The 24144-nt window shown below is 45.0% G+C and overlaps 1 protein-coding gene across 1 annotated transcript; it reads right to left on the bottom strand.

Annotated features, from left to right (window-relative positions):
* Nucleotides 1-19408: 19408 nt before the first annotated feature.
* KCTD12 (potassium channel tetramerization domain containing 12) lies at nucleotides 19409-23778 on the bottom strand. Its single transcript, XM_006263691.3, has one exon. It carries the CDS (start codon nucleotides 23727-23729, stop codon nucleotides 22836-22838), a length of 894 nt encoding a protein of 297 aa, XP_006263753.2. The 5' UTR covers nucleotides 23730-23778; the 3' UTR covers nucleotides 19409-22835.
* Nucleotides 23779-24144: the final 366 nt, after the last annotated feature.

The following is a 24144-nucleotide window of genomic DNA, read 5'->3' as shown; positions in this document are numbered from 1 at the left end:
ACCAACAGGAACAACTGCACATTTTCATTGGTGATCCTTGGGGCACTGTTCAGCAGAGCAGCTACAAATGAGCACCACTGCAAGTAAAGCACAGCAAGAAACAGGAATTCTCCTTAGCACAACCCCCACCCCACTACCACCACTCCCTCCTTCCCTCTCCTCCCAGAGAACTGGAGCTGGCTCATCCCTCTGTGGTCCGACATTTGAGTTTCCCAGCCTGCCCAGCTATCAGAAGGGAGATGGAACCCATGCATTCAGGTTTTCACAGCTTGGAAGTAAAACACAGGTGCTCTATGCTGTGGTCAGTGCTGGGTTGCAAGGAGCTGTGCAGCTTCCAGCTCCAGGCAGAGGAAAGTGTCAGGACCCAGGATTCACCAGAGGTCCCTCAATGTCTCCCTTGTCTTCAGGATCTGCATTTGTGCATGGGAGGCCTGGTCATGAAGCCTGAGATGCTGGTTCCAGGGTGGTCACCTGGATAGCTGCAGAGTACTGAAGACATGTGCATAGACAGTGCTGGAGACTTGAGGACCAAAGGGGATCCTCAGAGTAGGCATTAGAATGGATAGGTTAGCAACTGCTTGCACCCGTGCTCCCATGGCACTGAAATGAGCTGCCCAGGCCCAGGAACACATTACAAAGGTCCAAGAACAAGGTTTGTGGATGGCCAGCTGCTCTCTGAGGGAGGTCTCATGCACTGATATGGAGCTGAGAGTCGCAGCACCAGGATAAGGAGTTTATGCCCAGGATCAAAGACCTCTTGGGATCCAGCTATGACACCCCTGAATGGCATCATTGCTGCCTCCCACGGAGGCACCATTGCCCTCCCAGGCCACAGTGGTTGGGCAGGCTGCCGCCCACCCCCCATCACGGAGACCCCCACTTCAGGGACTCCTCCCTGGGACAACATGACCAAGAGTCCCATGAGGAACCCTGAATGGCAGCCATGGGGGAACACTCCACACAACACATTGATTGCAAGATGGTGGGGTGTGGAGAAGCCCCAGAACAGGAAATATGGTGCATGGGAGCCACTCACCTATAGTCCAAGGACCCAGGAAGGCATCCAGTGGGGCTCGCTCTGGGGATTATCACTGGGGGAAAGGGGGGAGGTGGGGGGCAGGCTGCCCAACACCTGATGCCAGGGCTGGCAGTGACTCAGCCCACCTTCCAGATGTACTCACTACCCAAGATTGCTGGCATTTACTGGGGTAGATGCAGGGTTGCAAAGAGGTTTCAGGCCAGTTTCAGAAGGGGACAGGAGAGCTCAGAACACAGGAGGCAGCCCATTGAGCCAAGCCACCACAGGCCTGGGTACTGCTGCAGGAAATCAGTGCAGCCCCTGTGAGGCTAGGCAGCCCCCTGGGCTCTGGTCCAAGTTCTGGAGAGGGCAACATTTCAGTTTTCCTTTATTATGCAAACGAAATGTTTGGCAGCTGCAACATTTAATTAAACTGAGGGGCAGTCCTTTTGCATGCAGCATTCCCCTAAAGCTTTGTGTTTAAGTTGACCCCCCGCCCCAACCATGGCTGCACACCCTCCTCCCCCCATCAACAGCATAACTGCCTCCTCCCATAACCAACGTAACTCCAAGTTCCAGAGTGGACAATGTTCCACAATTTTGGTTTAATAAACACACTAAAAGTTTGGCTGCTTGAACTTTTAATTAAAATGAGGTGTGTCTCTTCCTCTGACTGCATTCCCCTGCACCCTAGCGAGTGCCCCTGGGGCAGGTTGGGAAAGAAGGGAAGGGGAACAGCATGGGTTGTAGGCAGCAGTGTCTGGGAGGCAGGGTCAGAAGAGCCCAGGGATGGAAACCCATGGCCTGGTGCCAGGATCAAGGCATGCAAAACCCTCCAGCCCTACTCCTGCAGGGGGGGCTCCCAGTCCACATGGGTGAGGAGCTAGTCAGCCAGGGCTTTGCAAACCCAGACAGTCTGCTGCTATGTGGCCTTGGGGCCACCAGTATTGCCAGCGGAAATATAGGCATCCGGGACACATGCACACGCACAAAACCCAGGCATCAGGGATACATGCACACTTGGTGGGTACAGGAGACTCTGGGTAGCCATGTGTGGGGCAGCCAAATGGTGGCTTGTGGCCATAAGGGTACATGCCATGATAAGCCACTGCTGCATCAGGTCCAGGTGGATGGCCATGTCCCCACCAGCCAATCAAAGGTGGCTTGGCCATTCAGCTCTGCTCTGGAGTCTTTGACAGCCCAGAGAGTCCATGGGGTATGCTGGGAGGCATGTGAGCGTACCCCCTACCTGCTGGACTCAGGCTGTGCAGGTAGGCTCCAACGCCCCTGCCCTTCCCACAAGAGCTGACGTGTGTTCTGCTTCCTCCCAACCTAACTATGGGCACTTAAAGTTCAAAAGAGCACTTCTAACTTAAGCTTCTTGAACACCTGTACTTAACCTAAAATAGAACCAACTTGATTCAAACTTGCCTTGGCTTTTGTAAGTTTCATGCAGCCTAAAATTAAAAAACTACATCTGAATTTATTTTGCTTTAGATGCCACTATCCTACTCTTACAATTAGACAATTATAACTTTTTAAATTAGTATGTTATTTTCTATTTGTCTCTGTTTTTCTCTAACTAGTAACTACAGTGATAGGTTGGGGGGAAATGGTGTAGTCTTCCCTCAGATCAAAACTGCATCCATATGCTTATGCAATCTATACAAATCTGAAAAAAAGTATATGTCTCCAGAGAAAATCCAGTTTATTGAACTATTAATTCACCAACACAAGCAGAGGTCAAATTTTCAAATTTAAAACAGCACTTCCTGACTATGTCATATCTTATTACAATTAAGGATCTGATTCGAACTTTTTTTTTGCAAATGTCTTAGAAAGCAATAAAATGCCTAGGCAGTCTGCAACAAGTCTGTGCTTCAGTATCTTTCCCCTTTTCCAGTTAAATGTAGTATGGCAATTCTAGTTTGGTGGCTTTGCATTTTAGAAGCTGGCGGTTTCATATTTGTAAGATGCACACTTCTGGTTGTTTTAATTTTACAAGATGACGGTTATGATGATCTCAGTTATATTAAAAAAGTGACAAAAATCACAGTCCCACCAACTTGACATCTGCATCATACAATGTGCACATTGCACAGGATAGAAACTATTGAGGGAGAAAATGGAAGAGTATACAGATTAGAAAAAAAAATTAATCAAAGATAATTATGGATGAAAAAGAGGAGTAGCTTGTCAAGCATTTTTACTTGACATTTCTGTGTGGGTTGTTGAGAAGGTGGATAATGCTAGCAGAGATGTACTGCCTTTTTTGTACAGCCCCAAAACACTGTACCTTTAAAGAAATATTCCAAGTACTGACGTCTTAAAAGTTCTGATCTGATGTTGTAACACAACCACATTTCCAGCTGTGAGCATTGTCAAGGTCAGAAAGTAAGCTAGGGATTATTTCTATGAATAAACAAAAACACAAGCAGAAAATGGACAGAGGAGTAATACATCGTTCCATTGCATTTGTATTGTCAAATGGACATTTGCTATAGCTAGGTGTTGGGGGGAGTGGAAATCGGTTCAGAATGAAAGCAGAATTCCTGCCATATCTTTTTGGTCAATTCAAGTGTGTTTTTAAAGTATGCCACAGAATGCTACTTGCTGTATTTGTGTACATATGATTAGCTTAGCTCTCTAATCAGAGCTCTGTGATGATAATTTATTAAGATGCATTAAAAATCCCCATTCCTCCCCACTGTCCCAATCCCTTACACCAGGTTTTCAACTTTTTTGGGTCAGTGTATCCCCAACGGCTGGGCATGGAGCAGGAGGAGCAGGGGTGGCAGCACTCAGTCCCCACCCACCCATGCATACCCCCTAGGGCTTTCTCAAGTACCCTGGAGGTACACAGTTGACAACCCCTGCCTTACACACAGCATTGGTAATGATCCAAGTGTAGCACTTGTTCTTTTCATTATGAGGAGTCTAGGAACCACCATGACTAAATAAAGCGGTCTTAATTTTTATGGTAGTTACCTTGGCACTTAGTCTCCACCATAGAACTAGTGATCATCTTCAATATTGATGTAGTCATCTTCATAACACTTCCTGAGGTAGGCAATGCAATTTGCACTTAGAAAAGATACACAGAGACTGAATAGGCATTTACACAGCAAAATGTATCCATGTCCCTGTGCCTTTGCTTGCAGGTGGGCTTGGCAAAAATCCACACATGACTCCCACCTGTGTAAATGCATCTCTTCTGGTTCTGCAGTGAAACTTGTTTGGTATTAGAACATATGGGGATGTATCCCAAAGTGCCTAGCTCTTTACTAAATGGAGTTGCTCTGGAAGTCAGTTCACAGTTCACTGTGGAGATCTTGATTGCATTTCTGAGCCATCATACAGAAATGTTCTTAGTCAGCAAACTTATCTAGCCTTCCTTTTGTCCACTACAGCAGGAACTAAATCATGGATCAAGCACTGGGGGAAGTGATTTTCCTACTCCATGGCTGCACTGTTTTTGTAGGATGTAGAGAGGGAGTCTCTGAGATGGTTGAGGAAACTTCAGCATCGAGTTCTGTCCTTCATAAAGTAGCAGCAGTTGATCCAATAGTACACTTACCCGCATACTGTGGTTTGGCACTCACTCAGGATGCAGGAGACCTGTATTTAGTTTTCTTCTTTGCCTGAAGAGATTCAGATCCATCTCCAAGAATAGCACCCACATTACCAGATAGTCTGGACGGTGTGTTGTTGATAGTATTGACATTGTTCCGTTTTGCACAAACAAACATTTACTGCAGCAGAATGAAATGCAGGTGTTTCCCATCCAGGTGTGTATCTAAACCAGTGCTACTCAAGCTTTTGGCCCTGCAGACCAGATGAGTAGTGCAAGGCTGGTCCACAGGCCAGATCAAATGCCACACTCCAGGATCAGGCACTGCAGGGCCTCAATTGGCCCAGGCACATTGGGACTGGACCTTGGGGCTGGGCACCACAGCCATGCAGCCCTATGCACTAGAATTGGGCACCCAATCCAGCACATGGCTCCCCACATGTACAGATATTTGGCAGCTGGAGAGTGGTGCCACCACCCCCACCATGAAATCTCCAGACCTGTGGGGACCCCTGTGGACCAGATTATATGACAGCAGGGACCAGATGTGGCCCACAGGCTGGGGATTGAGCATCCCTAATCTAAACCACCATCCTAAGGAATCAGTCATTTTCAAATGAAGTACTTCTCTACAAAGTAGAAAAGTTATAACAGGAAGGGCTGAGAGAAACCTATTTTAGAGTATGCACTGGCCTAATGTTTAGGTTTCTCACCTGAGGAGGCCTTGATTCAAATCAGAGTAAGTGTCCTAAACACTAGGTATAGGGTTCTCTAAATTGTGTATCCCTTATCCCCTCCTGTTGGAGCAGTTGTACTTTCTATAAAAATATATAGGCTAGGGACAGATATTCAAAAAAGCTTGAGCCTGAATTGATTCAATCTGCAGGTTAGTCTAACCTGGCTAGGCTAAATCAGTTTGTAAGCAGACAGACATCCCAGAAATGCAGGCACATGCCTGCAGTGGCTCAGGCTAGAAACTGGGGGACACTAAAGCAGCCCTCTCTTCCCTTCCACAGGGCTGAACTGAGGGGGTGTGGTCAGGCCCTGGCAGGATGCTATGATTACGGAGGGGTCATTCCCCCCCCCCCCCGAGGAATATTTATCACCCCTAAGGTCTTTATAAGCCAATTAAGAAAACAACAGAGGAACATTACCAGCAACCTGTTGATTCGACCTTTGTCCCGTGTGCCACAGCTTGGAGGTAGCCAACATGTGGACTGCTAGGTAATGCTGAGAGGTGTCTGTGAGGGAGGGAAGAATGCTTGTCTAGCAGAGCGTGGGGAGGGAAGAGGGGGAGCAGAAGCCAGGCAGATGCCTACAGAGACTGCTGGAGCTGCAGGCAGTAAAGTATCAATCTTTATCCAATACAGGCAGAGTAAGTGGGATAACAGAAAAGTTGCTTGATCCTTTACCTTACACTTTGAAGCAACCAACAGAAAAGATAGCTAAAAGACTTGCAAAGTGGGGAAAAGGCACTAGTGCCATTCAATGAGTGGGCTGCTGTCTATTACTGTATTTACATGAATATAAGATGACCCTAATTATAAGATGACCCCCCTCAATAACTAGCTTCTATGTAGAGAAAATTTAAATTTGTTATAATTTTCCAGGTATACAATCTAGTTATTGGAGGTCTGTCTTGAATTTGTCCCCTTCCCACTGCTACAGCATGGAAAATAAAAATGGGAGGTCACATAAGTCCTTTTTCCTCTGCCCCCTCCCCCAACTTCTTCCCCATGCAGCCTCTTCCCCCACTCCTTACTGTCAGACCCAGCTCTCCCTGAGCACATGGATGGAAGAAGTAAAGTTGAAAAAATTGTCCTTGAAATAAATGTAGCTGTAGTAATTTGTATATAGTACCCATACATTTAGTTCACCCAGAACTGAGACATTTTGCCTTTTTTGGAATTCCTGCAAGTTTTAGCACAAGTACTCCATAAATGCATTTTTATGTAGCACTGTGACATCTACTTATAGATAGCACAAACTATGTATGATATTAGTCCAAAGTCAAAAAGCTCGTAATTTACCATACAGGTCATTGGGCTGGGCTCCACCAGAGTCAACAGTATTTCAAGCACTGGTACCCCACAGCTCAACACTGTGCATGTGTGTACTCCAGATACCCCCACAAAGGATCCATGTGCTAATTAGCCCCCACTCATGACTGGAACTGGGTATTCCTGGGATCTTCCAAAAATTGATATGCAGAGAAGACATAGGGCAACCTGCTCTAGCTTCACCTCATGGAGGTCAGGGCCACACTAATCAAATGTGAAAGGCTGAGAGAGGGGCCAACAGAGAGATTCTGGGTGAACTGTTTGGGGCCCTGTTTGGTGATGTTTCCCAGACATTTAAGGCTAGTGAAGAAACAGGAATCGTTAGAAAATGGAAAGAAAAGCACAGCTCAGCTATAGGAGTAAAGAGGAATTCAAAATGTATGCAGTATAGTGGCTCACCATGACTTTAACAGAGTAAGTGCTAAGAAGGACTGCACTCAATGGGCACTACCATAAATCTTATTCAAATGGGCTATACAAACCTATCTTCATTTTAGATTCCTATTAACCTCTCAACCTTTTTTGACTAAAATTGAATAAACCATTTTTGGCACCACGGAGAGGGTGTCAGGGCTGGCTCTGGCCTTCCCAGTGATGTCCTGGTATTGCAGTATCTCTAGACCCAGTGCCAGTTCCTTGTGGAGGAAACACCTGCCATTTTCTTTAATACGCCCCCCTCCCTCCACACGGATGCACACACATACACACACTCACAAAGGGTTCCTATCAGCATGTTTGCCCAAAATGGGCTGTGTGTTTTATAGTGATGCTCAGTGTTGGTTGCATTTAATCAACATCCTAGTTGGTTTCCATTACTAAGCACAAGTTGCTTTTAGTATCAGTTCAAAGGTAGACAATGTATTTAATGCAGTTTCTTTGTATGCACATGTAAGACAAGGGGCTTTTTTCCCCATGCTGACTCAGGGGGGCGGGGGGGACCTCATCTTGTATTTGAGTAAATATAGTAGATTTGTTTAGAATTTATCTAGTCCTCTAAGGTTAGAGGACTGTAGTTTTCAGTGGATCAGGAAACAATTATTAAGCCTGATAAATAATAATATACAAAATGGTTGTGTGGGTATAAAATGTAGCTAATGATCCTTCAATGTTTTCAGCAAAAAACAAATCAGGGGTAAAATTCTGGTCCCGCTTAAGTGATTGGGAGTTTTGCCACTGATTTCAGAAAGAACAAGATTTCACCTTGGGGGTGTTAAGGAGTTGCACTGTTACCCAAAAGATATCATATAATTTATCTTTCCTAGTTTTAGAGGAGAAATATAAAATGTCATTCAAAAGGCATTTGGATGTTTATTTTGCTGGGATCATCTGATTCCTGCAGACTTCCTGCTTCTGGCAGGGGAGCTAGACTTGATCTCACAAGGTCTCTTCCAGCCCCTAATGTCTATGGAATCTATGAAATCTCAGCAATACTCAAGGGTTGTAAAAATATTTAGCGTTAAGTGTGATTGTTGCCGGAATTAAATTGTTTTAGAGCTTAGCATTGATGTAGACGCAGCCTTGGAAGTGTTGAATATTTATATAAAACTCATTCCAAATGTATCTACCTAGTGTGAGAGGACAAACATAAGGTTTTTGGAGAAACATATAGCTTACTTTTCTAAGATCCTTCCACTACACCAAATGAAATAGCTTTAAAAAATAAAAATTGTTCTGCTTAAAGTAATGCAATGTGTATTTTTCAGATGGCAAAATCATACAACAGTCCCTCTATAACTCTTTTGGAAAAAATGTAGACCAAAAAACTTAAGTTAGAATGCTTGAATTATGTGATGGTAATTCTTATTATGGTTAAGTGCAAGTAGTCATGAGACATTTATGATGTAGAATGCTCCAGCTACTCAGACTATATTAGAATAATAAAATGCTTGATCCATGTATGTCTGAAGAATTTCAGAGATGCTCACTGGGGTAGAGGAATCAGCCCAATAGATCTTCCATTTATCATCAAGTAGCATTCAGGTGAAAATGGTTTCAACAGATGCTTAAAGATGGATAAAACCACCTTAAACTGCATTTACAAAACATCATCAGATTTTCTTGCATACAACATGCACTTTTTTCCCAAAAAAACAGCTGCTTGAAACTGTAGTGCACATTATATGCAAAAAAATATGGCGAGTCAGTTTCTGCCTATTACTGGGCAAAAACAAAAGTAAAATCTGCATTTAACTCATAGGGAGCAGAACAATGAGTAGGCTTGGCTCCCTAGCTGCCGCTACTTAGTTACTTCCTACAGGGAAAACTCTTTTTTTCTTCAATCTGCCTGTCAAAAACAAGGTGAGTATTTTTCCAAGACATACAGTAAGTGAAAAAATATGATATCTCCATCTTGGTCTGTCTTCCTAGACTTAGGAAAAAATTTCCCCTGTACCCATTATAGAGCTAAAGTCAGCTACCATCAGAAAGAAGATACTGGAGTAAACAGATTAATGGCAAATTCCTATATTCCTATACTTACATCTGTTGCTAAAATATCACATACATGTAAAATATTATATAAAAAAACAGGGCAATATGCCTCAAACTGTTTAAGTATAATAGAGGAAAAAGAGATGAGGCAGAAGAGGTATATGTAGTCAAGAAGGCAATGAGACAGGCATACCTCGTAGAAGTAATAGGAGGGAGGGTGAAAAACATTCACCATGTCAACTATCCAGAAAAGGTAAAGGTACTGATGAGGACTAGAAAAAACAATTGCTAGCCAATAAAATGCATAATAAAAAAAAGAAAAAGTTACTTTAGAATATGAATAGTGATTTGAGCAAGTGTTCTTCATAATCAATGTCTGTGCCACAAGGAAAATCTAAAACTCCCATGAGTTAAAAATATATGTGACTTTTGAAACATGAGCTATCATATCTGTGGTCTACACTTTTACATCTTTAAGGAATCTGTCTGTGTATCTACAAGGGGTGTTGTTGCACATCACAATTGGCACATGCCAAAACTATGGAATATTATTAGAATTATTAGAGTAGTATTATTAGAGTTAGAATATGCTTGGAGTACTTGCTCATTAACGATTAATACAATCTCTTCACCTCTACAGCTGTGACCTGCTGCTAATGGACTGGCAAATAGGAGCATGAGTAAGAGCCAGGACACCTGGGTCCTATCCCTGCCCTGGGTCAGGAGTAGGAGGAAGGTGAAAGAGGGCTGCAGGAAGTCCTCAAGCCAAGCCCCACCAGCTGGCCCCATGACAGGCAGCTCTGTCAATCTTTGGCAAGCAGATCCCACCCACCCTGCCCTGGGAGCTGGGCACCCATCCTTCCCTGGAGAGGGCTATTTTTGCCTGGAGCTGAAAACAGTGGTAAAATTCAATTAACTGCAGTTACTTGTGATTAATTGAATTTTTCCCATTCCACCTAGCCGCATTTCACCTGAACCTAACCAGGTGACTTAATGGGGGATGCAACTTCGCTCTGCGGCACACCTGTGTTCCCACCTTGAGGTGGAGGGTGGAAAAGGATTGTGCTGTGGGGAGGCTGTGGTTCTGCACTCGTAGGGGAAGCTGCAGCATGGAGCTGTTAGGAGTGGAGTGGTTAGATAGTGCACAGAATAGGAACAGAGAAGGTAGGAGCAGTGCATCTGGGGATTCTAGAGAACACAAACTGCTCTTTTCTTTTTTTTATCTCTGTGGGAGTCAACTGACATTTCCACAACACAAGCTGGGTAGTACAACCCAGAGAGCCAGAGTCCAAAGTGTTATAACTTTGAGATGCTCAGAGTATACTTGGAATACCTTCTTTAACATACAGACATTTGCATTTTAAATATCTTTAGCATAGGCTCTGTGTGTGTGTGTATGTGTGTATATATATATATGTATAATCTCCCCCCCACCATTTTTGGATTAAAAAAATAAGCCAAATTCCACATTTTTCCATGATTAAAATGAAACACCACTATATATATATTTATATTTATATAGTGGTGTTTCATTTCAATCATGGAAAAATGTGGATTTTGGGTTCTTTTTTTAATCCAAAAATTGGGGATTTTTTTTTTAATCAAAAAAACCCAGGATCCCTGATAGTAAGTAATGTTGAAAGCTGAATTATCTAGAGCAGGGCTTTCCAATTGATGGCCTGTGGGGTGCATGTAACCCCCAAGGGGTTAAATAGTGATCCTTCAGGTTCCCTCTGACTTCCCCTTCCTGCCCCTGCCCCTACACTAGGGGTAGCAGCATACCACAGCCTGCAGTGCCAGGGCACCCTGCAGTCTGGCAGTGCAGTGGGGGAGCTCACATCCAGAGCAAGCTATAGCATCCAGATGAACAGTGAAGCAGGGGCTTACATGGGGAACAGCAGCACAGGGGGCACAGGAATCAGCAGGGAGGCATGGGGAGCAACAGCAGCAAGAAGGTGCATGGTGGAGCAGGGAAATGAGAGTAGCAGCAGCAGGAGGGATGGAGTTAAGTAAGGGGGCACAGGGAGTAGCAGCATGGGGGCTCGTTGTAAGGAGCTGCAGTGGAGGAGGCATGGAAAGCAGCAGTGGAGGTGGGGGACATGGGTAGCAGCAACAGGGGACACATAGTGCAACATGGAGCAGGTGTAGGGGAACATGGGGAAAACCAGGGAGCTGTCCCTGGCCCCTTAGGACCTGGAAAGCCCTGATCTGGAGAGAAGAGTTATTAGTGGTCATCCTTGTTTGCAGTAGAGGAGAATCCTGCTTAACATTTTCATTAGTGAGCTTGGTACAAGAATTAAGTGAGGACTTACAACATTTGTGGCTGACAAAGCTGAAAAGGCAATATTGATACGGAGAAGGATTGGATTATTAAACACGATAATTAGATAACTTGTAGAATGGAGCAATAGAAATAGCCAGCAGTGTGCCCTTGTTCCCAAGAAGGCTAACAACATACTGGGCTGCATTGGTAGGTGTCTTACCAGTAGTTCAAGGGAAGTGATTCTTCCCCTCTATTCAGCACTATGAGGCCACATCTGGAGTACTGTGTCCAGTTTCAGGCCCCCCACTACAGAAAGGATGTGGACAAGTTGTAGAGAGTCTGGCAGAGCACAACAAAAATGGTTCAGGGGTAGGGGCACATGACTTATGAGGAAAAACTGAGGGAACTGGGCTTATTTAGTCAATAGAAGAGGAGACTGAGAGGGGACTTAATAGCAGCCTTCAATTACCTGAAGTGGGGTTCAAATAAGGTTGGAGCTAGACTGCTTTCAGTGGTGGCAGATGACAGAACAATGAGCAGTGGTCTCAAGTTGTAGCAAAGGAAGGTTAGATTAAATATTAGGAAGAATTGTCTCACTAGGAGGGTAGTAAAACACTGGAACAGGTTGCCCATAGAAGTGGTGAAAGCTCCATCCTTGGAGGTTTTCAAAACCTGGCTAAACAAAACTTTGGGGATGATCCTGCTTGGAGCAGGGGGTTGGAGTAGATGACCTCCTGAGGTCCCCTCCAACCGTAACTTTCTATGATTCTAAATGGTATAAAATTTAAAGTACAATTTAAAGCCATCTACTTGAGAGAGTATGAGGAATTTTTGCTGTAAGAAGTTAAGAGGAAGAAAGAGAATACTGCACATATTGGTTGATCATAGCATGACAGAAACCAGTGTAATGCAGCAGTTAAAACCTAATGTCACTCTAGGTAGGGTGCTAGTACCACTCTGGAAGGCATTGGTATGACTTCACTTTGAAGACTGTACTATTCTGATCATCTATGTACCAAAAAAGAAAGAAAGATTAGTTTAAACTAGAACAGGTATGGAAAAGCTAGTGAAGATAAAGAACTTACTTTAGGAAAGGAGAATAAAAGAGTAGCTTGTTTTAGTTTAGCAAATTAAAAACTGAAAGGAGATATGGTTGCTCTTAGATACATTTCTGAAGTGGGAGAGAAATAATCAGTAACAATATTGATACAAGATCAAATGGTACAAAATGATCAAAAACAAATGCAGATTGTAAACTAGAGAACTTCTAACCATTAGAGGAGTCAATTTTGGAATGGTATTCCAGATATAATAGCAGGGGCAAGGGACTTCTCAGTTGCTTCATGCTGGCACTCCTTAAATATACAGGTGGAATAATTGGATGATAGGAATGTTCTGAGAGTAGTAACCGGAGTTTATGAAACTGTGGAGTCAAAGATTTGGTACCTGTGGAATTGTTTGAAAGGGAATTCTATTTCCATGTCAGAGGCATTGGTAATTCCCACAATTCAGTCACCCACTCAGCCAAAAATGCCTTTTTTGGCTTCTGATAGTTGTTCGTTGCACCCGCCCCCCCCACCAATCTCTCTCCTCTCCCCTACCCACGTGCACTTTCTCTCCAAAGCATTGGATATTGGCCATGGCTAGAGGTAGGAATTTCACTGAGATATGCTCCTGCCAGAAGTCTAGCTGGTGGTTCTACTCATGTTTTTTGGGTGAAATGAAGTGCTGGATTTGGGGTAAGGAAGATCAGTTTGGTAAGAGCTTGCCTTCTTCTGTAGTACATGATATGGTCTTCTTCTGAGCATATTTTAACCTAATTCCCTACTAGTATAGCAGTCAAGGCATAGGTGGCACCTTTGTCCCCTTCTCCTTACATGGTAGGGCTTTTTTATAGGGTGTGGTATAACTCTGGAATGTGAGATGGGCCAGAGTAGCTGTTCTTATTGCCCTTTTGAACAAAATGTTTTCCTGCCAATGTAGGTGACTAGACTCCATAGCTTAGAAGACCTGTTCCAGCCCTGTATAACACTGGTGTATGGAAAATCAGCCCTGTCGTATTACATTTGATTTTTTTTCTTATAAGATTATATATTTGTGTGTTAATAGAGATAATATTGAAACATAATGCTTCTTTGAACTCTAAAATGTGTTGATTAAGCAAGTAGAACAAATTTCAACATAAGACATTAAATAGCTAACAGCTCCCAATGTTACTATAAATGAGAAATCATCAACTGGCTGTGTTTCTAATGATGTCTTGCCATGATTGGTTCTTGACCTATCCTTATTTTTAGCAATGACCTGGAAGAAATTATACATTCACAGGTAGATTTATCTGATGAACCAAAGACTGGGGGAACTAATCAATAATGAAGAGAACAGGTCACTAATGAAGACTGAATTTGGTTGCTTGGTAAGTTGGGGACAAGTAAACAATATGCGTTTTCAATGCAGCCAGATACAAGGAACAAATATAGAAAGTACACCATATTTACAGGTTGTGGTACAATATCCTGAGAAATGTTGATAAGAAAGGAGGAGGACAGCGATATGGTCACTGAGAGGGTAGTAAAGCACTGAAACAGGCTACCCAGACAGGTTGTGGATTCTCCATCCTTGGAGGTTTTTAAAACCCAGTTAGACAAAGCCTTGGCTAGGATGATCTAGCTGGGGATGGTCCTGCTTTGAGCAGGGTTTAGATTCACTAGATGACCTCCTGAAGTCCCTCCCAACCCTGATTTTCTATGATTCTATGATAGACATTTGGCTGAACATGAATTCTCAGTGTAATGCTGTAGCCAAAAAGACTTAAGTAAGTCTTGGATGGGAGGGCAGCCTGCATCTGCTCCCACCCTGCACACAAATCTGGGGGGAATGTGACCCCCATAGCTCCACCCCAGGAGTGTATGGAGTGACAGGGAGCCAGTCCCCATGCCACCCCCCAGGCAAGCTGCCCACAGCTCCATCCTGCTCCCCACCTGGGCCCTGCAGTGGCACATTCCTTACCCAGACCCCAAGCCCCAGGTCCTGTGCACTGCCACAGCTGGGCAGCACCCCCAGTCCCAGCCCCACCGAACTCCCTCTCTTCCTCCTTCACTATGGGGGCCTCAATCCCTACCCTCCAACCTACATGCAGGGAGCTGTGGGAGCAGCTGTCCACGCTGCCTGACTGCCACATGCATGTGTGCGTAAGCACGTGCATGCAGCACCCCCTGCCTGATCAATCTCCACTCCGCTCCCCTCCACCACTCCTCTCGCTCCCCACAGCCATTTCCTGTGTTCTTCTTCTTTAAAGGAAAAATTCTATGTTTTTCTCCTTAAAAAGGGAACATCCACGTTTTTATCCTTAAAATGAGAAAATCCACATTTGTCCGTGTTTTTCAGTGTCGAATGGAAAACCCAGATCTCTGTAGGTCTGAGTGGAAGCAGCACAAGGCTGAGTGGAAGCAGCACAAGGCCTAATCCAGGTGGCACAGGCCCAATCCTGTGGCACAGGTTCCAACAGAGGCAGCACAAGCCTGATCCCACAGCACAGGCAATCCAGCCACACAGGGCTGAGTGGAGGTGACCCAGAGACTACGGACAAGTCCCATGCCACTCATCCAAAAGATTGAGCATCATTGTACTAGAGAATTAATTCAGTGAAGTCCCAAGATGTATGTTATGCAGAAGGTCAGACTACAGGATCAAATACTTCCCTTCTGGCTTCAATCTATGAGCTATTAAAAAAATCCCAATCTCTATTGTGGAAATAGCACAAAATCTCTTTGGTGCAGGGAAACACTAGTAAATTTACCTACATATATCTCCACCCTCTTGTCTACAGGAACATTCCAGTTATCTGCAGTTTGGAAACATTGAGTGTTGTCCATTAATATTTGATGTCAAAAGTTATTTTTCACTTTATTCATGCTACATTATCCTTATGGATCACAAAGCTATGGTTCCGCTCCATAAAAGGTTAGACACAATGCCTTTCCTGCAGTTGTATAATAGGGCTATCAGTGTATTTCATATAGCCTTTTTATCAATAATTTAATCCACCCACCCAAGTTCTTGGAACTTGCTCAAGAAAAAGAAACATATTTTTCAACTTTCCTACTACCTCTCTAATATCAAACCCATATCCTTTCTCATGGATCACCTATTCAGCAGCCCATCATAAATAACCATCCCTTCCCCTCAAACCACCTCTTTCCTGAACTTGAGGTAAGAGATGGAAATCACAGCATCTGCTAAAACTAAACAGACTACATACAAGTCTACGAGTCTAAGGGTTTGGGTGGAAGCAGTGAGAAGACAGCTTCAAAGCTGGGATCCCTTATCAACAGAGAGAAAGACCTCTCTGCAAGCACTAATTATTCATTTGAATAGTCTGGCCCCTTTTAAAACATGGGGGTTTAATTAAAGTATTTCCACTGATCACAAATGCTGCAGTACCACATGATGCAAATGGAAGGGGAAGGAGAAGGGAGGGGAGTCAAGAGACAGGGAGAGAACACAGATCTGGTCCAAGACAGAACGAAACTATGGTGGGCTCCGGGTCAAAACCAAACTCAATCAAAATCTAGGGAAAAGGACACGCTCTATGTGAAGCAGTTCTTATAAAGTAGGCAAAGACATTTGGCACCAAAGTGTCTATAAAATCTTAGTTTTACAGACACTTGCATAAAAGCTGAAACTGAAGATAGCACATTTTTTGTATAAATACCCAAAGAAATGGTTGCACCCTTCTCACCAACACTGGATACTGTCATTCCTAATTCTACATTCTCATGTGTCTGGGAAGAGAAACTTGGAAACATTTCTAGCCACAATTGCTAGCTAGCTTTAAGAATAAGGGTCTGACTTAAGTCCAGAATTACAAACTAGAGTAGCACTAATAGTTGTATTATTGCGAATTTCTTCCCCAGTCCACAAAAATTATCTCTTTCTATCCTCACTCAGAAAGTTAATCCTCATCTAAGATCCAGTCTGAGCTAGGGCTTGAGGAAGTTGTTCAGCTGAAACAACCAAACCAGAAGAGATACAGAGCTGGGCATCACATCCTTATGCTGATAGCGTTACAGCCCCCTGCCACAGTTGTTTATAGTCCCTTTGTGGACTCCCATTACCTTGGGATAATGCTGAGGCATTATATGCATACTGAACAGAAAGAATGAGAACAGTGGCACACTCTGTCCACTAATCTCCCTCCATCAGATATATTGTTAACATCCAAATCTTTCAGGAGCTACACACTGTTACTGGGGGGAAGGAGTTGTTTTTTAACTTTTTGTATTTAAGGAGGAAAAATTTCCTGCTTTCATTCAACTAACTTTTGAAGTAACAAGTCCCAAAACAGACAGATGAAAATTCACAGCTGTTAATTTCCAAAAGTAGTTCTTGGGAACATCTGATAAATAAGAGCAATGCTACTTGCCTAATGTGTAAATTTATCATTTGGATTAATCATGAAAAATTGGAATAAATTGATAATGTCAAGAAATTTTCCCTTAAAGGCTGCACTAACTTATAAGAGGTTTACCACCACATCTGAACCAAAACAGTCTCCTTTCTTTTCTGATCTGCTTAGTTACATTTCCAAATAAGGAAGGAAATAAGAAATGTAGAGGAGGTTTAATAGAGAAATTATAAACTATTCTTCAGCACCCTTTGAATAAGTTCAGCAAGACTCTTCATATTACTGACCTCAATTTTCTTCTACTTGAGACCAGCAGGAGGAAGCTTTTTATGTCTGACTGTCTTAGCTGCACTGGGCAAGTGCATCTGGTGTACGACTCTAAAAAGCTAGATGTGATAATGATATGGATAATTAAGTGGCCATATCTGGGACTCAAGTTTGGTGGCAGAAGATACAATTACCTCTGTTTACCTAAACTGAAAATGCAGTTGGACAGTGGCGAAAAAGGCAGCCAGGTGCCCGGGGCAGCTGAGAAACATGGAAGCAGTACAGACTTCCAGCTATCACCATGCTGCTGGTGCAATCTTGGGGTCTGTAGCAGCAGCTGTTTCCCCTCACCCTCCAAGTCAGCAACTGGGCAACTTCCTCAGTAGCCTGGCCCTAGGTACACTACTACTGTTGGGAGTCAGTGTATTTGAAAAAAAAAAAAAAGGAGAGAGCCTTCAGTTTTACAGCCCTAAAATGCTAGACTGCAAATTTAACTGGTGGATCACACATTTATTAAACTACAATTTGCATCTCCCCACACACCAGACAGGACTCTTATCTGCAAACTGAACCTCTTTATGCCCAGTTAAAGGTCTCAAGGGGCACGAAGCAGGCTTTAGGGACCCATTGCTCTGGCAAAATGCTCTTCCTCCAGCATAGCCACCAAAGCAGACAGCTATTCAGCTTCCCATCACAAACTCCCAAGTTCCAACCCAGGGCTGCACAGTGAAGCAATTTAGCAGCCAGGGGAGGTTTCCATAACAGGACCCCGAGGCTTTGTCAGTTATGCCAGGAGCCTCTGCAGGTCACTGCAAAACCAGAATCAGAAAGGTACAAAGATAGATTAGAACTAAATCTCCTCCTTTTGCAAAGAGATCCGTGCTGCCCCACTAAAAGACCTTACACTCTTGGTCCATAGGACTGTAGCATTCCTGGACTTCTGTGTTCTTTGACAAAACATTTTACTAACATTGCCAAAAACTAACTACATTCACCAGGATTTTTTTAAGTGTTGCTGTTCTCCTGAAATCACCATATTCAAGCACAGTCGAATAGCTAAAACAGATAACTTAGTAGGTTTCTTCCCCCAAGTTTGCTCTTTAAAATCTAATACTGCAGCAAAAGCAAACCCATTAAATAGACAGATACTTCACAATAACAAGGAAAAATGGATTTTCACTAGAAATGAATGACTAATTTTCCATGAATCAGTTTAATTCCATTAAGTTTATAATATGCATTAGAGAGCTCTGTAGCAGATAATAATAAAGTCACTCTTTAACTGGTGCAGCAGAGTTTTTACTGTATTTTCTCCCTTCTTTTTAAGTACCCAGGCCAAATTCTTCAGAGAAACTGAGAGCATTTCATGATACTAGTTTTTGGACCAGTGTTGGTTACATTAGCTAATCTTACTAGCTCTAAAATGAAATAAAATATTAACATTTCAGCTTCCCAGTTGTGCTTGTAATATCCAGATTAAGTTATCAAATGATAAGTTTCTTCAAGAGTAATGTATTGAGTAACTGTACATCAACAGTACTACATTTCCCCCCATTTCTCCTATTGCATCAGTAGAGGAAGAGCACTATATTATCCGTTGCCCCATGCACTTATTTATAGACCAGTTAAAAAGCCTTGCTGAAGATGTCCATGTGATGCCACTGAAGCAAGGATAATAATACAATGCAAAATATTGCCTCTTTAACCATAATGCAAGAACATATCAATCACATAACTATGTTAGTATGGAAAGAGCACGAATTTAATTTGGTCCGTAACATTGGCCTAGGAAGATATTTTCAACACTATACAAGGTGAAAAGAAGAATGCACCTGCTGCTTATTTGTCTGCATGTATAAAAATATAAACATCTTATTAAACACCTGTAAAGTTACATTTCATGACATGCCACTGAAATGAATGGCATGACACCAATACCTTGATGTCTAATTAAGACAGTCTTAAAAATGGGCTTGTGAATGGCATTGGACTTGTATATCCATGGAGCAGGGGAAGTGTGAGCAGTAGTAATCCAAGCAACCTATACAATGCTTAAATAGCAAGTCTCAACACTGAGGTGACCTCTAACGAAGAAAAGTGACTTCTAACAGTGACAGGCTAGCTGAGTTGCAATATTTATTTGCTCCTGGGGCTTTCAGTTGAGTCAGACAGCAGAAGTTAACAAATTGTCCACTGGAAGTTTGTCCTCTAGAAACATGACTTCACTTACCAACTCATTTTTTTAAAGGAGACTGCCATGAATTTGATAACCATCAAAAGATTAATGATTTAGGTCACTTCCAACTTTGATCCAGACATAAATCAGTGACTGATGAGTGAAAGGTTCAATATCCCCCTACCAGTCACTCTTACTTTTTCATCACAAACACAGTTTTTAAAAAAGTATTAGTTTTTATTACATCCATTTTTACTTAAAAATAATCATGAGCTTTTGGGTCATCTGCTAGCAAACAGACAGACATTCACTGATCAAAAGACGGGCAATCTTCATTTTAGGGATGCATTTTGCCATCAAGTAGTTTTAGTTATAATTCACATTCAAGCAAATAAAGTGTAGACAGATTTAGTTCTAGTATTATGCAGATATTCATACTCAGTTTTTCCATGGATACAGGTATAGGAAACAGATTCAAAACCATATTATAAACATAGCATAATATGCAAATGTTTAAGCTAGATAGAATATGAAATTTTGTAACACTAAAATGAATAAAAAACTAAATGATTTGTGTAAAATGTTCATATACTGTGTATGTATATATACACTAAATCACAAGTTCAATTGAAAATTGTCCCTATTTATAACTTGTATGATGGACTTAGCTACAGTACAAGGTTCATTAAAAAAACTAGCTAGAGCTAATTGAAACACTGAAAACTGATTTTTATACAAAAATTTTTAAAAAGGTACTTCAGAGTTACTTGACAAACTAGAAAAAGGTAAGTCATTGATTCTAGTGAATGACTTGGTGAAGATTTAGTAGCTGTGATCACCAACCTTTCACTTGTGGTGTAGGTAAGATATGCACAAAGGAAATAGTTCAAAATAAGGCAGAGGACAACCAGATTTAATTCTATCTTCTCATGCACTGGCCTCCCATTGCTATCTTATTGCTCATCTAAGTTGAAATGTCTCTCTCTCTCTTTCTAAAAATATCTGAATTTACAATTATCTACAACTGGACCATACCTGTTGCTTTCATAGGTAAGTATTCAGTTTAACCACATGAAAAAGCTATCTTAGTGTATTTAATAAAAGACACTGCATGGGGACTCAAATTATTTCATGCAGTTTAATTTTCACGCCGTTTTATGCATGCTTTAAAGAGGCAAGTACACACTTAGTTGAAGACCAAGTGGTGAAATTAGAGAGCAGGAACTGAAGCTTGTAATAGATGTTTCTTCTTTGATGAAGAGATTTAATATTTATGTAGATATAGCACTTTACAAGGAAAGTAAGGTTTTAAAAATAAAACCTTACTGTGAAATTCTTTGGTTAGATTACAAGTGCTAGTAATATTCGGTTTTATTAACCAGGACAATCAGTTTTATTAACCGTTTTACAAATATACCTTCAAGCTTTAATATGCACCACCCAAGTTCTCAGATATTTAGGATAAGTACAAAGATATAATTTTGGTTGAAACTTTAATGGATGATAGAACATGTTATACAATTCAAGAAGTATAAAGTGCTTTTGTACTCAGATTTCTAGCTGCTTAGTAAAAAGAGCCACTAACTTTTCTTTCATTACAAAACCTTGTGATTTTGCAGAAAGTTCTTTCAAAGGAAGCTACGGCCGCTTCCTTTGGGGGCAAAAAATAGCCTGTATGGACCAAATACTGCAAGTGGGGGTAGCTCCCACCAAAGAGGGTTGGAGATATTCCTGTTCTTTTTTTTTTTTTGTCAGGGCTGAGTATAATTCCACACATTTTTTGGTGAAGGCACCTAACTATGCCTAGGAAATGGTTGCTTAGCAGTGTAATTTTTCCCCTTGGATACTAGTGCCACAAAAACTAAGGAAAATTAGGTGGGGGGGGTTATTATTAACATGGAAGAAAGTTGTTTTAGGAAGCAGATCAGTTAGCCTCCCGGGGGCGGTTTTTCCTGTTTGTTTTATAATACTAATGAAAGGGAAGTTAAGGTTGCAACCAGGGAACACATGTTGCAATGATACAAATTTCCAACCCAACTAAAAATCATCTACCATATCACTGTCACAGGAAGCAGGTACATCCTCCATGCAAGCGAGCCCAGTTTTGATTTGACCCCAATCCCCTTTCACGGAGTTTAAAGAATATGCAATGAAGTATGTGTGTGTGTGTGTGTGTTTGTGTGTGTGTAAGTAATCCATTGCATTTGCATGTGTATATATGTGCATGTGTATACATACGCACACATATATACACACACATATACTGTATATAGTAATTAACACTGTAAAGAATTTACACCACCCATGAAAGCTATGATTCACAAGCACTGCAAGTTTTCGAGGAACAGCTGCTTTGTCTCTGGAGGGGACTGCATCCTTAAAGTGGCTGATAGACCAGAGGAGTTGATTGGAGGGCTGCCCTTTCCCCTTGGAGTTGAACAGGCACCAGCTTTTTCCAGTGAAGGGGAAGTACATGGATTTGGGGAAAGCCAGGGGAGGGAGCAGGGGGAAAGGCTAGGGATGACAGTGGTCCTGGAGGGGCAGCTGTAGGCAGTTCTTCCTGCAGGAGAAATATGCACAGAGCACAGGGTACAGACAGCTGTCCTTCTCGCGCGGGGGGGGGGGGACAACGCCCCCAGGTAGAGACCTACCAAGCCAGACTAAAAAACAGACGACCAGCTTGATTCAGATCTGTCTCTCAGAAAACCCCATAGCCCCACACTGAATACCAGGAAAGGCTCCAGACTAACCCTTGAAATTGAAACCCAGAGTCATTTAAAGCCCAGCACTTCCAGGGCTGTCCCTTCCTTGCACTGATGCAAATTGTAATCAGCTGTGGGCTCAACCTAGCGGGGGAGGCTTGTTTCTCAGCCTGAGGGAAAAGGAGAGGTAAAGGTGGTGGCAGGGGGCACAAAAAAACTGGACTGGAAGTGCCCTCCAGCTCATCTAGACCAAACCCCTGCCTGAAAGCAGGAGCACCCCTATCCAAACTCTCCCACACAGCCATCATCTAAACTCTACATAGGGCTCCCCTGACCCCTAACACAGTGGAAGCAGAGACTGGGCTCTGTCCGTCTCCCTCAGCAATGCCTGGCCAAGGTGCTATGGGCAGGGTGGGAGGCAGGAGGTTGAAGAGAGGGCTGAGAAGCCTGGACAAGGTCCTGTGGGGAAGGAGGAAGGCAGGAGGGGGAGGAGAGGGCGACAAGGTCGGGTAGGGAAGAAGGGAGGCAAGCACCTGAGGAGAGGGCTAAGAATCCTAGACAAGGTCCTGTGGGGAGGGTGGGAGGCAGGAAAGGGTGGAGAAGCCTGGACCAGGTCCTGTGGGCAGGGGAGGGAAGGAGGCAGGAGCCAGAGGAAAGCTGAGGGGCTTGGATGAGGTCCTGAGAGAAAGAAGGGAGTCAGGAGGCTGAGGACAGCGCGACAAGGTCCAGTGGGGAAGAAGGGAGGCAAGAGCATGAGGAGAAGCCTGGCCCAGGTCCCATGGGGAGGGCAGCAGGAGCTGGTGGAGAGGGCTGAGAAGCCTGGACCAGGTCCTGCGGGGAGGGTGGGAGGCAAGAGAGGGCAGAGAAGCCTCCCGTGGGAAAGAAGGAGCCTGAGGAGCAGGCTGAGAAGCCGGACAGGCGCCCGGGGCCGGACGGGGCGCTCAGTCCCGGCAGAAGACGTACTCGGTGTAGCTGGTCCAGATCTTGTCGTCGGCGGTGGCCGGGCCGCCCAGCTCGGGGGCGAAGGCGCAGGTGCCGGTGGAGGAGCAGGCGGCCATGCGGAAGCCAGCCTCGGACAGGCGGTCGAAGGCCTGCTCCAGGAAGTTGAATTTGAGGTAGTAGCGGGCCGTGTAGCGCTCGGGCGGCCGGTCCGGGTCGCGGCTCTCGTTCAGGGTGTCGCCGAAGACCTCCTTGGCCAGCGCCGTCTTGCCGCACACCGTGATCCGCGCCACGCGCCGGAACTTGGCGTCGGCCTGCGCCTCCCGGCCCATGGTGTACGACCCGCGGTAGCCGATGGTGATGTAGCCCGAGCGCCGCCCGCCGCCCGCGTCCAGCGACTGCGAGGGCGTGAGCGGCAGCAGCGAGGGGCTGCGGGCTGGCGCGGGCGGCGAGGCGCTGCCCTCCGCCGCCGCCTCGGCGGGCTCGGGCGCGTCCGGGGCCAGGCGCCGGGCCAGGTCGGGCAGCTGGAAGTACTCGGCCTCGCGCTGCAGGCGGCTGCGCTCGGGGAAGCGGTCGGGCAGCACCAGCGTGAGGTCGCGCAGGTAGTCCAGGATGTAGCGGAACAGGAAGCCGTCGCGGTCCAGGAAGAAGCGGCCCTTGCTGTCGCGGGGCAGCTCGGCCGCCGCCGCCGCCTGCCCCGGCCCCGGCGCCGGCTGCGGGGAGAACATGCGCCACAGCAGCGAGTCCCGCACGGCCGCCACGGTGCAGCGCCGCGTCACGTACACCTGCCCGCCCACGTTCAGCTCCACGATCTCCGCCGAGGCCGCCCCGCCGGGGGACGCCGCGCTGCCACCGCCGCCGTTGGGCAGCCCGCGGGCGCCGTCCGCCAGCGCCATGCCGCCCGCCCCAGCAGGTGCAGGTGCAGGGACTGCCCCGGTCCCTCCCCGCCCCGCCCTGCCCCGCCCAGCCCCGCGCGGCGGCGGCCACGGACCCCCAGCCCCGCCGCCCCTATGCCCCTCCAGCCGCCGCGAGCCGAGCGGCGAGTGGCCGGCGGCGGCCGCCGCGCCGCGCTTATATAGCGCCCCTGCCCCGCGCGCGGGGACCGGGCGGCTGTGACGTAGGGGCCGCCCCGCCCGCGAGCCGCCGGGTGGAAGGGGGTTGGGGGGGGCAGCGCGAGGCGCGCGCGCTCCATGGGGCCCCGCCACGCGCCAGCTCTGAGGGGACGGGGCGGGGGTCTCGTGTCCCGGGGCTGCCACACGGCGCCCGCCTGATGGTGGGACGTGGCGGGATTGCACACGTCCGCTTCACTCC

Source organism: Alligator mississippiensis, chromosome 1 (assembly GCF_030867095.1).
Source record: "Alligator mississippiensis isolate rAllMis1 chromosome 1, rAllMis1, whole genome shotgun sequence".
Taxonomy (NCBI): domain Eukaryota; kingdom Metazoa; phylum Chordata; order Crocodylia; family Alligatoridae; genus Alligator; species Alligator mississippiensis.
Note: the sequence above shows the minus strand (reverse complement) of the source record. Positions and strands in the feature narration are given on the sequence as shown.

What these genes read in the sequence shown, in the direction of transcription:
- KCTD12 (XM_006263691.3), bottom strand. Translation starts at nt 23,729, where the DNA reads ATGGCGCTGGCGGACGGCGCCCGCGGGCTGCCCAACGGCGGCGGTGGC.